The sequence below is a fragment of the Falco rusticolus genome, chromosome 10, assembly GCF_015220075.1.
Source record: "Falco rusticolus isolate bFalRus1 chromosome 10, bFalRus1.pri, whole genome shotgun sequence".
Lineage (NCBI taxonomy): Eukaryota > Metazoa > Chordata > Aves > Falconiformes > Falconidae > Falco > Falco rusticolus.
The window spans coordinates 31508311-31523600 of record NC_051196.1 but is presented as its reverse complement, the minus strand read 5'-3'; the positions used below and the strand labels follow the sequence as shown (position 1 = coordinate 31523600).

The 15290-nt window shown below is 40.9% G+C and overlaps 1 protein-coding gene across 1 annotated transcript in view; it reads left to right on the top strand.

Annotated features, from left to right (window-relative positions):
* The first annotated feature begins 5516 nt into the window (after nucleotides 1-5516).
* EYA2 (EYA transcriptional coactivator and phosphatase 2) overlaps nucleotides 5517-15290 on the top strand; it is an 87911-nt gene continuing 78137 nt past the window's right edge. The window contains 1 exon segment of the mRNA XM_037402869.1: nucleotides 5517-5812. Coding sequence (XP_037258766.1) covers nucleotides 5703-5812 — 110 coding nt within the window. The 5' untranslated portion in view covers nucleotides 5517-5702.

Sequence of the window (15290 nt, the reverse complement as noted above, 5' to 3'; positions counted from 1 at the left end):
AAAGGCAAGGGGACGTGGGGAAAATTTCTTAAACTCAGCAAATGCCTTAAAAACTGGAAATGCCTCTAGGATTACTCAGGCACCCACAAGAAACAGTGAGGGGAAAGTGGGGCAGGCATCTGAAATTTTTTTTGTTTTTTAAATAGGTTGAGTAAGCAAAGCAATCTGGGGGCCCCAGTTATTTACAACTTAGCTTGTGCACTACACAGAGAAGCTCATCAGTTGTCTTAAGGGCGAATTTTGCATCTATTGCAAATTGTGCCTTTTGATGACATATTTGATTCATCTTTTTGCCATGTAATTGTCCTACAGCTACTTTGAAATAGCTTTGATCAGTTTTGAATACAGATCTGTATCACCGGTTTTGATTCCCCTTGTGACTGCTCTTCTGTGCTAAATTATTGTCTTTTGACTGTAATTGTAACTATTTGACAATTCTTTGATTGTAAGTCAAGTCAATGTATTTACAAAATACTGTACTTTCAGCAAATGTTGACAGTGTGTACTTCAGTTTTGTAAACTATGCAAATTTATTATTTTTTTCCCATTTCTGTGGTTGAAACAACTAAATTTTGTTTAGAATTGAGCAATACTTTTTCTTTGAGACTTTTTCCACCCTTTAACAAACTAAAAAGCACCATTTTTAATGAAACATGACACTTTTGTAAGTAAAATATTTGAATGTTATATTTGCTGTGTCCAAATTTTCGTTTTTTTAATAAGCTAACTTTACTTTTCGAATTTATAGAAGCATGGTTTTGCTAGCTTAGGTTTGGCAAGTGCTACATTGATGCTGCTCCTGTCCGCTGAGATACAGTTAGGCACAATGTCTTAATGCTTTGTAGCAAAATACATTTTCTCCTTTGTTGTGCTTAACTGTGGGTAAATATATTAGATACAGTCCTGCCGCCACTGCAGTTCCTAATCATTTCACTCAAGTAAGGATTGGCCCCTTTTTGGGAGGGAACAGTTTCAAATCTTCTGTACTTGTTGCACAAATGCATTTTTAAGAAAACTTAAGAAAAAAAATAAATCACACTGTAACCACTGTCAGTGCAAGTCCAGCTGACTTCTTCAGTGCCTGAGCATTACAGAATGGGAGCAGGAATTGCTGTCTTTCTGTGCTATCCATGCTCATAGACTTTATTTGCAACTCAGCAAAGGTTTTGAGCAGCAGTTAGCAAAAGTCAAGAAATCCAAATCGGGTGGGAAGCCAGTTCAGGTCCCTGAGAGGGAGGTATCACAGCCCCTGTGGTAACAGTGGATGTAACCTCCTGCACTTTGCAATGGTATGACTTAGTGCTTGGTGTATGTCTCCTCTGACCTAATATTCTTCCGTATGTTGGTGGAGTTAGGTGTGTAGCAGGAAAATAGCGCCGGCACCAATTTTTGTTTTTATTTATTGGAGTATTATTATCAAGATCCTCATTCTGTTTAGTCTCGGTAGCCTGTTGTGTAAATATCTACTTTAGAGGAATCTTGTTTCTAACGAAATTCAATTCTATCTGAATAAGAGGCAAGCTTAAGTCTCTGACCTAAAATACGTAATCGTTCAGCAATGCTGTAAATGTGTGTAACCCTGTACAAGGCAATATAAGATATTTTCTGTATGAAAACTTTGACAGACATTTGCTGTCTCTCCTTAAAATGACTTTGCCCTCTTCAATATGTCTGCACCTGAAAATTTTAAGTTGTGGTTTGAAAGAAGGCGTATTCTGCCTGTTCTGTATGATTTCATTTTGTTTGTTTGGCAGCCATCCTTCCTGTTCACTGCAGCAGATGAATATAATTTGGGGAAATGGATGGGGAGAGGGACTAAGGAAGCCAACTGAGTCCTCTGTAAAATACTTGAGATGCAGCAAAACCTCTGGGCTACATCAGTTTTGAAACACCACTTATTCCCCCCTGCAAAGTAGGGGTAGGGGGTGGAGACAAATGCTTGATTTGGGGTTGAAAGTAATAAAGGATGATGCTGCTAAAAGTCAGACACACTGATGTTGGAGCCTGGCGTTTGCTTTCTTAAAGCCCAGTGCTTCTCCTTCCCCTGTCCCCCCTGCCACAAATCAGGATTATTCAATCACAACAGCAGTTTAACTGTATCTGTGGTGGAGCAGGATGGTTGCTTAATGATGCACAGAAGCATTGTGCCCTGGTTTAGGACAGGAAGTGGAAAATGAATATTGTTTTGAACTTTAACTTTGTGAGCAGACGGAAAGTAATTATTGGAGCTGGAACTCCCCCGGGAGAAGTGGGGGAGTGATGCACTGTGCTTGTAAGAAGCACTGTGGGATCTTAAATATCTAGTAGTGTTTAATGCTTTGGGTTTATATTTCTGCTTTTTAATTGATCTTCTGCTCCTCACTTTTTCTTCAGCAAACAGAGGAAGAAACAATTAAACAATTGCATGTAGACTTCGTGTACTGTATTCATTGATAAGACGCTCTCCCACCCTCCCTCTGCTGGTGGGGCAGGACTCTTAAATTTCTGTCTTGGTCCTGGTGTTACTTTCAGTTGTAAAATGAACTTTCACTGCCTGGGTTACTTAATGGATCTATTATAACATGGAAAATTGACCTAATTGATGATTAAGAGCACATAATTGTATATCAAGCCATTTAATCAAAAGCCATTTAAACTATAGAAGTTTATCTGTCTTATAAAGTTGAAAACCCCACTGAAATGATACAGACTGCATAGTTGAGAAGTTAACATTTTGTGTATCAAGTTTTTAATGACATTGCTATTAAAATATTACTGACCACTTTCTAGAAAAAAATGAAAGAAGGCAAAGCTCTGCCTTCACTGAATGTTTTGCTGTATTTCAATGGCCTGTGACTCCAGCAAACTGCCTAATTGTGGGGGGCTTTTTTGCTCTACTTTGGCTTCTACTTTACAAGTTTTTCAACAAAGACTAGCCAGTGCAACGCTTCTTCACCTTTTGTTATCAGACTGTGTAGTATCTTTTTTAGATTTTTAAAATCTTGTTCTCTATTAGGTTAGATAATTCAACAAAGAAGGTAAAAGATTTTTTGCTAACTTTTTGAAGGTGATACTTCTACCTAGGTAGGTACATGGGGTTTTTATCTTCTTGGAAGGGAATAATTCCTTATCTTAAAAATTATAACACTTGAAATGTAAAAGCAGAATTACATTGATTTTCACAGTATGATTAAATATGTTATTTATGATAATGTCTCCTGATCAATTTCACGAGACTATTTTAGTCTTATATTAACACATTATGGGGTTCTTTATTTGTGGTGAAGTTTTAAAGGTAGTAAAATTAAGTCACTTTAAAAGAAATGTGTGATGATTTATTGTAGCAAAGGAGGTGAAATTCCTCTAGAGATTTTAATATCTTCCACCTGGTATAGAAATGAAAAGAAAATATTCTTTAGCTGGTGACTAATTTGTCATTAATACCCAGGGGTTCCTTCATTACAATGCAAGGATGTCAGTTTTAAGAGAAACATACAGTGGAAAAAAACGAGTGCAGCTTCCTGTTGCAGACACTTACAAAAAGGAGAAAAATAAAGTTCTGGAAAGCAGCCGAAGCGGTGTGGGGAAGGCTCTAAAGCTATCAATCAGGGCAAAATGGTTGGGGAAGGATTTTTACCTGCAGGCTTCAGTGGAATTCATTAGGATATGTTCGAGGAGGAAAGTCACTTGATATGACTCCAGAGGAGGAGCTCTGACATGTAGTAATACCCAGGCTGACGCTCAGTTCTCCTCCAAACTGCACGTACCGCATCCTGGTAATTGTTTGAGAAGGAACTGTATTGTTTAAAAAAAGTCACACTCTGCTTACTGATGGCTTTTTATACTTCATCACAATGTTAAATGAATTGGGTCCCAGACTTAGTGTTCAGATGAAAATACTGCTAGAGAATATCTGCAGTACTGACAGCTCAAATCCGATGACAAACATCACAGTGTCTCTGCCACATTGATGTCTTGACAAGTCATTATGCCCAGTGGAGAACTATTCCAGCGTCCATACACTTGTGTAGTGTCATCCGTTTGTCTTTTGCTGCAATAACAAAACTTTGACTCTGCTTCTGTCCTTCCAGTACTGCGGCTTCCAGCAGCTCAGTGTAAGGAGAGGGAGCACGAGCCATCACTATACGGTGAGAGGTACAAGTGAGGATTTCAGTCTCTCTCCGTTAAGAAACTCATTCTGCACTCATGTTGTATGCAGGCAGGCACAGTAAAATGTGAACGTGAATACTGGATAGAAGGCATCTGCTTATGACCAGCTTTAGAAATTTGAAGTGGGTGATTGGCAATGGCAGCAAGGGTCAGCCTGTGGCAGCAGATTATCTGCAGGCAGCCTTGGTTGTCCACCTCACTGGTGTGAGAATCACAGCAACTGGTTTGGTTTCCACTGCAGGAGCGGGTGCTCTCAGGTGGAGCAGGTACCACTACCCTGTGCCCTGCAGCCACAGCAGTCCAGCTTGAGGGCTTTCTGGTTTATTCTTCCTCTGCTTTTTTGTACAACCCAGGAAGTCGCTTGGGAAGCATGCTGGCTGTAGGTGTCTATGACAGAAGTAATGATTCAGTGTTAGGGCTGCAGTGATTTTAGAGATTTGGGAAGAGGTAGTCAGTACTGCACCAAAAAATGTGCGTTAGAAATGACATGCATGACAACTTTGTGATAAAAGTGTTTATGTAGCAGGGGAAGCCCTGGCATGTCCTGCAGACTCCAGGCCCCATTAACCCAGTTCTCTGTTCCTTGCTAGAGAGTAAGATTTAATCCCGGCCATTCTGTGGTCAGTTGGAGAAAAGGAAGATGTGACATTCTGTCAGAAGCAGATTATTGGAAAGGAAATTTATTCGTTTTGCTGTGTTTCTTTCAGTTTTAGTGTATTTTTCAGTCAGAGCACTGAGGTGAGTAAGAAACTTTTTCGTATGTGTGGTGGGTTGAGCTGGGCCGGTGGCCAGGGGCCCAGCCAGCTCCTCTGCCACTCCCCAACCTGAACAGTCTGAGGGGAGGAAATAAGATGAAAAAGCTCACAGGTCAGGATAAAGACAGGGAGATCGCTTACCAATTACTATCAGGCAAAACAGACTCAACTTGAGGAAAATTAATTTATTGCCAATTAAAATAGGATTGGATGGTGAGGAACAAAGCCAAGAATTAAACCAGCTCTGCCCACCCACTTTCCCAAGAAAAGGCTCAACTTTGCTGCTTCTTTCCCAATTCCTCTACCTCCCCCAGAGCAGCGTAGGGGATAGGGAATGGGGGACTGCAGGCAACGCAGTATGTAATATTTCCTTTCTGCCATGCCTTCCCCTTCTCGCGCTGCTCCCCTGCGTTAGTGTGGGCTCTCTGAGCTGCAGCTCCCGTCAGGAGAACCAGCTCCAGCCTGGCCGCTCAGGGGAGTCTGTGGCACGCACCTTCCCGCCCTCCCCTCAGGCCCTGCCGCAGGCCTCCGGGGCTCTTTCTCTCAGGTGTTTTCCTTTCCGCTGTGCCGATTTTTGCCCTTTCACAGAGGTGCCGCTGGCTTCCCCGCTGGGCTCGGCCGGGCCCTGCCGTGGGTCTGATGTGAAACCGGCTGGAACCGGCGCGGGGCAGCCCCTCGCCTCTCCTCACGGAGCCCCGGCGCCCCCCCCCCCCCCCGCGCCTGCTACAGACGCCAGATACAGTAGGACAAAACCAGTGCTTTATTAACTCATATCAGACTGTAATCTGGTGTGATCGCATGTCCCATCCAGTGGGAATCGCTGCCAGTTTTGGAGCGTTTCACGGCAGGGAAGGAAAGGGGAGGGTGACACAGGAGGTTGTCCTCGCTTGTCCTGTGTCCCGCCTGAGGTAAGAGATGAGCCTGACAGTGGGTGCTCCCTGGTTGATGAAAGCTAAAACTATATCCACCTTTTCAAAAGTCTCCGGGCTGATGCAAAAAAGCTGTTTGTGCATCTTGTGGGCACAAGTGATCCTGCACAGGAAACTGAATTTGTGTTTTACTGTTGTGTGTGTTTGTTTGTTTGTTTTTTTTAAATTAACCAATTGCACTTACAACTTGCTGGCTCTTGAAATGTGTTGCCATCTGTTAAATGACTACCTGAACTAGGGATGCATTTTTTCCCATGTTCAGGATCTCATATTTTGCTAGATATGTTTTCTTGGAGAGTGTTTTTTGATCTTTTTTTTTTAAGTTGCTTGTAATTTTGTAACTGCTCAGAAGATGGGAAAAGCTAGTGTAGGGCACCTGTCTTCCTCCCCATCTCCCCAGAGGTCAAGTCTTTTTATGCATTTGGAATATTTTGTGGGTTAATATTCATATGGAGAGTGTAGAAACATGTGAGATGGTCTTGCCATCAAATAGAGGCCATCTTCTGATTTTAATTGTGTGTCCAGGGCTTAAATAACATTTAAACTTTTCTTCAGATGTTGGGCTTCAGGGCTTTTCAAGCTGTTAACCTGAAGCTTGTATAGCCTGGTTCTTCTACCTGATTTACATTACAAAGGAAGATACGCTTTCAGTTTGTCATCCCTGATGGTGGTGGCAGCTCTGTGCCTAGGAAGAGCCAGGAGTGTGCAGGAGGGAGTTTGACTGAGGAGGGCAAAGGATCCGGCTGTTCTCAGTGGAAGCAAGTTTACTTTGAGAGGGATCTTGCCAAAGATTTGCCTGTAGCTGCTAACAAGGTGGTAAGTGAAGATGACTACGTGGTGCTAGTGTTACTATGCCTAGCAACGTGTTGCTCTCTTGGCAAGCCTAACATTTTATTTGGCCTCTTTCTTCTCAAGAGAGCCTGACATTTAAGCATTTGTGGCATTTATGCATTTTGTCCTGGAAAGCAACGTAAAAAAGTCATTTGAACAGCAGTCAGCTCAGGAGAGAGCTCTGTGTAAGTATTTTTATGTTTAACCTGGCAAGTCAAAGTCTTGCCTCAAAATATTGTCAGCCACTGTGCAAAGAGCGAATTAATCATTCACTGGTCCTTTAACTATATGGTAAACAAAACCAACCAGGCCTGTGTTGTCCTGCTTGCAGCCAGTTCTCTTTTGTTCAACACCTCATGCGGGAATTGGTTTGAATCCCCATCTGGTGAGGTGCCTGTCTCCCCCAGCAGACATAGTGTTAATGGCCCAGGTGCCTTTTTAATGAAAGGGTTTTGTTGTACCAACATGATGCTTTCTGGCCTTCCACAAGTGGATGCGCTCTGTGTTGGTGCAGATACCATTACCAGAAGAAGCTGTATGGAACTTGCAATCTTGTGGTCACTGGAACTTAAAATTCTGTAATTATTCTTGGCATATACTCTGAAAGGTTAGTGCATACTAGGCTTTTTCCAGAGTTACTGAAAATCAAGTCCTGAGTTGTGTCATGGGTTTTTTTTGTAGTGCCTCAAATGGTTGATACGCCCTTGTGACCTTTGGAAGTGCAGTTTGGATTGTAATCCACAAATCAAATGTTAGTAAAGAAGAAGTAGCTGGGATGTGACTTGTGGAGGCATTTTTCAGATGGTCCTCTGACAACTAACAGTGAAGTGCTTAGAAGCTGCGGTATTACTTAAGCAAAAGGGGAAGCCAGGGTTTAGTTGCCAAAATCTAACTACTTTAACTTGCAAATTGAGTGAATATAGGTATGCTTTGCTCTGAAGTCTTAGCCTAGAAGTTACGCAGCAGTTCCCAACACTGTAAATGTGAAGATTTCCAGGCTCATTTCAGTGCTGTCAACCAAGGCTTGTGTTCAGTCTTAAGCATTTTTCACTTTGGTTAGGAAGGCCTGAAATAATCAGTCCTTGGAAAGGAAGCTGTGTTACCCTGATGTGAGTTTAAAAGAAATATTTCTCCCAGATTGTAAATGTCCAAAATACACTGCTCAAATTTGTTCTGCTAGATGTTAACTTAAAATGGTGAAGGTAAGTGACTGTAAAGGTAATTTTCATGTTTAATTAGTTGTATGCATGATTCATATGTGGTTTTATTCTTATTCCAATTTCTTGCCAGCCTTGCATTTTTATACTGCTATGAATCTGTGAGTTTGTATTTTGAGGCAATACTTGCGGAATGATGGCCACCAGTTCTCATCTTTCATGGACATACTAAGTGCATTTTTGATCTGAGGATTTTGACTTCTCTAGATACTGACAAGTCAGATTTTTATTGTTTTTTTTATACAAAAGAGATATGATCCAGTTGTCTTCAACAATGCGTGTAACCTCAGAAGAGGTAACCCCTATGGTTATTCCTTAAAAAGCTCTTCAGAAAAAGAATTGCATGGAGGAAAGAATCTGTCAAGATTTCTTCTGCTTAAAAATGCTTACAAGTACCCTATAGCCAGCCACTATATTCACTGATACTGAACACCAATGAGCCATCTTCCGCCAATTCCTATTTAATTTTCTAGTTATCTGGAAAATCTAGCTATCTAGAACTTTTTGGCTCTGTTTTTAACTGCAGTAGATGGCTGCCAGGGTATTTGCATGACAAAGTAATTTGGTACCCCTGCGAATAGGACAGCACTGCAGATACATAAAATAGATGTCAGGTAAGAATTGCTGATGCAAAGTTTGCATACGAGTGTAGTTTATGGATTAGGTGTGGTAGGTGTAGTCCCCAAAGCCATGTTAATCTGTTTGTCACTCAATATTAAAATAGTAAAAGTGGTGCCAACTTCAACTGTATTGGAGTATTTAATTGTAATCCTGTGTTTACAGGGAAGTGCAGGTAGCTGTCACCTAAGCAGTAATTTGGGCAGATTGTCTTATTTGGCATTAAAACTACAGTTGCCTTGCAAGCAGGGGGACCCTCCTTATAGCAGTCATGTTAATAAATTGTAGGTATGGTTTCAAGACTGGATTAAGCTGCCCGAGAGTTGGTGTTGAAATCAAAAGTGGCCTCCTCAGCCTGGCTGTGTGTTCCTGTCTCCTCCTCTGGGCTGGTGCTATCAGACACGCTGCAAACTATATCAACTTGCTGATCCAGCTGAGAAGACGACCAGAAAAAAAAAATGCAGTTTGTTGGTCTGGCTGTAAACAGATTTGTGTCGCTGCAGGAGCTTGTGGCTGGGCTGGGGAGAGGACAGGGTTGCATCTTTGGTCAGTAGTAAGGTCTTTGAATGTTTACAATCACTTGAAGCTAATCAAATCCTGACATAGATGACAATACGGTTTTGTTGTTACCCTTGATAACTGAACTTCCAGGCAAGAATCTGGGAAATAAGTTAGTTTCCAAGGTGTAGTCAACCTAGTTGTTGGGGTTTAATCAGCTTGATGCTTTAGTTTAGGCATTTTTTTTTTCATGTTCCCTCTTTTATTTATGCACTTAATATATAAAATTACCTGACTTGGACTTCCAACAGCATGTGCCAATTCCTGTTCTGCTCCTTCACCTGGTTCCCACGGGCACTTTTATGTAGGTATTTTTGAAACATGCATCTCAAGCACATTCCAGAGGAGGTTCAGAGCAAGATGTGAAATTTAGTACTGCTTTCTTTTAAGACAGGCAGAGAAGCTGAAGGAAAATCACGGTTGTGTATTGCATGGTAAGAGTGCTTGCACTGAGTTATAGGAAGCCTGGTATGATTTGCTCCAGGCGTAGGCTGTGTGTGTGACATCCTCAGTGGATAATAGAAACACACTGATCCTGATTTCCTTCCCATTCAGAATCTTGTCAGAAGTGAGTTGCCCAGAATTTTAACACCATATTAGTAGGACAGTGATGAGAATCGGGAATCCTTAATTTCTGGGTTTCTGAAGTCATTGGTGCATTGGCCACGTAAAGACCTCGCTGAAATGAGTTATAGCAATCCCAATTTTTTGGTTGCAATTTGTACAATTTGGAAATTGTATTTTAAAGTAGCATTGCCTCTCCCTTCAAGTGGGGTTGGGAGGATTGATGGACTAGCTATTTTAATAACTGAATGTAGGTTACATGTATACAAGAAAAACTTCTCTCTGACAAAAGATCTTGGCTCTTAGGTAGCACTAACCAGCTCAACTTTAATTTCACAACTTGCTGCCAACAGCTGCCTTACTAAGACATAGTACTCATAATAAGTGAAATTTCACAAAAAAAGAAAAATTAAAACTTTGTTCCAGCTGGATTGAAAAGGCAGTTGGACCACTTCTGCATATAAAGCTGCCATCCACATAAACATTTCAAATTACTTTTTCATTTTTAATAATCAAGATCAGACCATTTCTTATTATTGAGGCAAATGCAAGGTATTAGAAATATAGTTTCATTCAAAGTCCATTAGTTATTGAATCCTGTCCAAAGTTAAGCATTTGAAGTGTTTTGGGAGAAACTCACCTTTTAGTTTCAGGTTTTTGGGTTTTTGACAACCTACTCAGATGAAAACCCTGAAAGAAACGGACTGCTCTAGTCCTGCTTGATAGGGCTCAGAGGGATGTTAGTTCCATCATTTGCTCTTGGAGCTGTTACTCGTGTATTGTTGAAAGCCCTGCAGCTGATGAGTGCTTGCCTGACTACCAACGGGAATCTCATTTAAATTATCACACAACCTCTCTGCACATGGAAAAGATTAATTCTTACAGCCACAAACAGAATGAAGGCTTTGTACTTAGTATCATAATGTAAGTTCATACTGAAATACAGTGCCAGTAACCAACTCCTTTACCAATAAATTCACAGTTCTAATAACCATGTGTTTTTACAGCATCCTGATCCCAAAGGATCAAAGAAACATTGATTTATTTAGCTTTGGGTCCCATCCCCCGTTGTTCTTGCTCCTTCCCCTTGCTCCCCATGAGCTCCAAAGAGCTATAGATGAGATGAAACCCAACTGTTGTTGCATAGTCCCAGCAGGGAGGGACACTTTGCAAAACCACAGAAAAGCACATTTTAGCCAGTAGAAACGACAGGAAGCATTGTGGGCAGACAGAACACAAACACTAGAGCCTGCTGTGGCCAAGAGTCGATATCAACCTGTCTAAACTGCTATAAAGTTATTTATTGATGATAAGTGGATTGAAAGTTTAAAAATTGAACATCTTAAAAAATTACACTGTGCATGTTGTATACGACTTAGCTGCTGTATAGAAAAGTTCACTGAAGACAGCACTGATCTTTCCAAACTGGGTTGAGAATGTGACTTAACAATATTAGTTCACAACAGCAAAGTTGAGAAGTGTTGATACAAGTGTCTGATGAAGCAGGAATGCATTACTCGGTAGAGGTGTCAGCAGCAGCAGCATTATGTCCTTTAATTAGGAAAAGGTGAATAATGCTCATAAGGAGGATTACTGCCCCATAGTTGACCTATTGGTAATGTGATCATGTCCCCAGACCTCTGTAAAGACCTATTGCAAGCATATGCGAAGACATTATGTAACACCTCTTGTAAGTAGTACCTCAGGGCTGTGAGGATTTGTATCCCAAGGGATTCCAGAGTTGTGGGACTGGTTGATGTTCCTCATCAAAAGGCCAATCCAATACAAGAAGGTTTCTGAAAACCTGAGTCGACAAAGCTATTTAGCAAGCAGTACAGAAATCACTTTACAAAAAGATGTTTTATGGTTCAGACAGTGTTTGTTGGCTGTTGTATTACAGCAGCAGGTAGAGGCCCTGGCCCTGCTCAGTGTGTAGATGTAATGCTTCTTATGCCAGAATATTTACTGATTGTGACCAGAGATAATCATGTAGAAAAGCAGGGTGGACACAAGATAGAAATTGCCATGACCAGATCATTATTTTGTTATGAAGCATAGCAAATATTTGGGCTTTGCCTCTGAATTATACAGCTTTAGGAAGGCTCAGTATTTCCTAATGGCTGAACATGCTTATTTCTAAGCCTAGAAACCCTGATTCTGACTAGAAAAAAAAACCCTTTTTTTTTTTTTTAACAGGAGAACCTGGGGCTCAGTAGCTGTAACTTTCACTATTTAAAAAGTTTTTCAATCCTATCTCTAGACCAGTGCAATGACATAGAGTTACTGGTTGCATGCAGGCCTGTGGGTCTATCAGAACTGGCAGTTGTTCAGGGAAAAAGAAATTGATACACTGAACAAAAATCCTGTCATCAAGTGGAGAAACTCCTTTTATGGCATAATTCTTACTTCAAGATATTTATGCTGCTGAAGTATAGTCACCTTGAGGTGTGCTTTGCTTGTTTAGTGCTGCCTAGGGTCTATAAAGTACAGATTTCAACCAGTACTCGAAGCAGCATAATTTGTTATTGCCAACAAGAGTCAGAAAGTGTTGTGGGGAGAGAAGCAAAGATTACATGTTTCTGTGTTTCTTAGGGGTTTTTTGAAAGGGAAGGTCCAAAAACGTTTGCTGCAAAATTGTCATTATTTTGTGTCTTCGTAGATGGGAATAGCAGAAATATGCATGTGCCTGTTCATTGATATGGAATATATATTGGAAATACTTAAAAATTGGAATGATTGAATATCTGAAACTGTTCCTTACTCTGTTGGATGCAGGAGAAAATATCACAGTGCAAACTTTTTTTGACTTTTGAACTATACTGTTCATAGGTCTTTTATATACACAGAAGGGTTTTACTGCTTTGTAATCAAGCTGCTGAAGAAAAATGTCCTTTTATTCACTAGGGATGACTGTAACAAATTAAAATGGTTTCCCATTAGCCTTCCCTACTTAGCTGAACCACTTAAAATTACTTTGGACTTTGCCCTTGTCCAACCTCCTCACCTTTTACTCAAACATTTCTGCTTCCAGGAGTGCAGCAGTCAGTATTGGTTGGTCCTAGAGTCTTCTGTAACTGAGGTTACAACTCATTTCGGGCTGGAAACAGGAGTACCAAGGTGGAGCGCGTTTGGAGTTAAAAGGTTTAGTTTTAAAAACCTAACGCACAGCCTAACCTGTAGGTGATCTTTGGCATCACAGATTGCTGTTAGTGTTAAAAGCTGATTATAGCTTGATTGCGTGCATATTTTTCACGAAGACTGTGTGCATGCAGATAAAGATAGGCTGTTTTGGTTTTAGTTTTTTGTTGTTTGTTGGGTTTGGTTGGGTTTTCTTTTATTGCTCCTGTGAGGTTTCTGTGGCACTAATGGCTTTACCAGCTTGTGGACAGAACTGTAGAGTTGAAACAACCAAATCTCTGAGGCTTGTCTGAGCACAGAAGTACGCTTAAACAAGTATATGTAATGTTGTCTCTTTCTCCTGCCTATTAAATGCAACCAGAATTACGTTGATTTACAAAACAAACTGCAGGTTTAAAACTGCTGTTCTGTCAAATGTACAACTCTTGTTTTATAACTGGTAGTGCCTAGTGTTAAATGCATACACATTAATCAATTGTGCTAAAGTAAAAAGAAAGTCTTGACAGTTATTAGACAGTATATATGCAGTTCAATTCTGGATTGTCATTTTTAGTTATGATAGGAATGGAAGGGCTAGATTTCTTGCTGAGTTCCCAAATCTTGTGTCCCGCTGCCTGTTACTTCTCTTTGTATTCAGCCTCTAAATTCACAGAGTCACAGAATGGTCAGGGTTGGAAGGGATCTCTGGAGATCATCTAATCCAACCCTCTGCTAAAGCAAGTTCTCTTAGAGCAGATTGCACAGAATTGTGTCAAGGCGGCTTTTGAATGTCTCTGGAGAAGGAGACTCTGCAACCTCTGTGGGCAGCCTGTTCCAGGTTCATACTTCTTGCTGGCTTGGAATAGTAACTTGGAGGTGATTTGAGATGGTCCCAGTGCAGTGTCGTAATCTGAAGAGCCTTAGAGAAGATGTCACACTTGTAACAGTGCAGAGAAATATGTGGCATTACTGTATGGGATTCTTTGAAATATTTCAGTGAAGTAAATGTGCCTGAGGAATGGATAAGAGGAATAGTGATAGAATGGAGAAGGTGGGATTGAGATCTTTTTTAACAATACAAAAATCACTTGTTTGCACATGGATGTCTGGCCAGATTGACTTGTTTCTGTGCCAAGAAAACATGCAGCGCAGGCCTGAATGACCCCATTTCTGTGGCATACAGGGTGGTTTAAACATCTGACTTAGAAGGCATTGCTAGTGGAAAATCCACCAGGCTAACCTGGGACATGCTCACTTGGATAGATGGCATGCTTATTAATGCTTACAAATTAATGCCTTATTGTATAGGCAATGAAACTGGATAGAGAACACCTATATTGGAGACAAGTAAATGCACTGGGGAGAGAGATAACTGCACCCTTTGGAAACACTGCACGCTTGTGGGAACATAGCAACTGAAAAAGAAGCTCAAATGGCATTCAGGAAAGGTATCTTGCAGTAGCCTACTGTTATGGAAATTAGTAGCTAATGCTAGTCCATATGATTCAGGAAAAGTTCCAAAACTGTCCTATAAATCCCCGCTGTTCCAGTTTTGAAATATTTTTGTTGAGGGCTAACTTGTCAGAACAGAAAAAGCAGCCATAGGATTCTTGGCTGATCATAGTTGAAGATCTCACATCTTAAATATCTTCAGCTACCTGTGATTGTTCCAAATAGGTAAAAATAACTGATAGTTTGCATAAATTTGAATAAATACAAGGAAACCACAAGGTGACTGCAAATGTTGCTTGAAGAAGAAAAACATACCCCGTATGTCATTGATCAAAGTAATCAAATGATAACTGAAAGTAGTTTGGTATCACTAGTGTTTTCTGGTCAAGAGGATGCTGGGACTAGGGTAACTTGTGGGAGTCATGTTATAAATAACCTTCAGGTGCATTGTACAGCATAGGGGCTATCTACCCAAGAAATGTGAAAAATCTACTGAAATTCCCAAGACTATTTTTGGAATCTCTACTCATGTATCTGGGGCCATTGGGGTGCCAAGGACAATACTGGGAGCAGTTGAGAACAGGAGACATGTTCCCTAATTTTGCAATTGCTGGTGTGCATTTGCATTCTGGGAGGAGAGCAGACCAAGCAGAGTGTTTGCCCAGTGAGGCTTGTCTCAGTTCCAAAGCACACTCTGGGCTTTTTGCATATGAAAGTATGCAAGAATTCATAATCTGACCCTCTGTATTATTTGTGTGTATACATAACCTGCAATTCATTAAAGAAATCCTCACTGCAGCTCTCTGCCTCTGCACTGTCTGGGAGTGATGCAGAGATGAGAATGGTCTTAGCAATTGCAAGAGGTTTCATACAAAACCACCAGCTTGAAAGAGCTTATCACTGGTGAGAGAATAATCTCTGGCATTTCATAAATTGTCAGCAGTACTAACATGCTGTTTGGAGATTTGTATCATTAGCAAATTAATCATGTTCAGGATGAGTGTAGCAATGTTGGATGAGATGCTGTGTAATGCCTTTCTGCCAAATAAACTGCAGCGAGAGGGGCCTGGGGGATGGGAGGTGGAGAGGAGAAGCCAGGC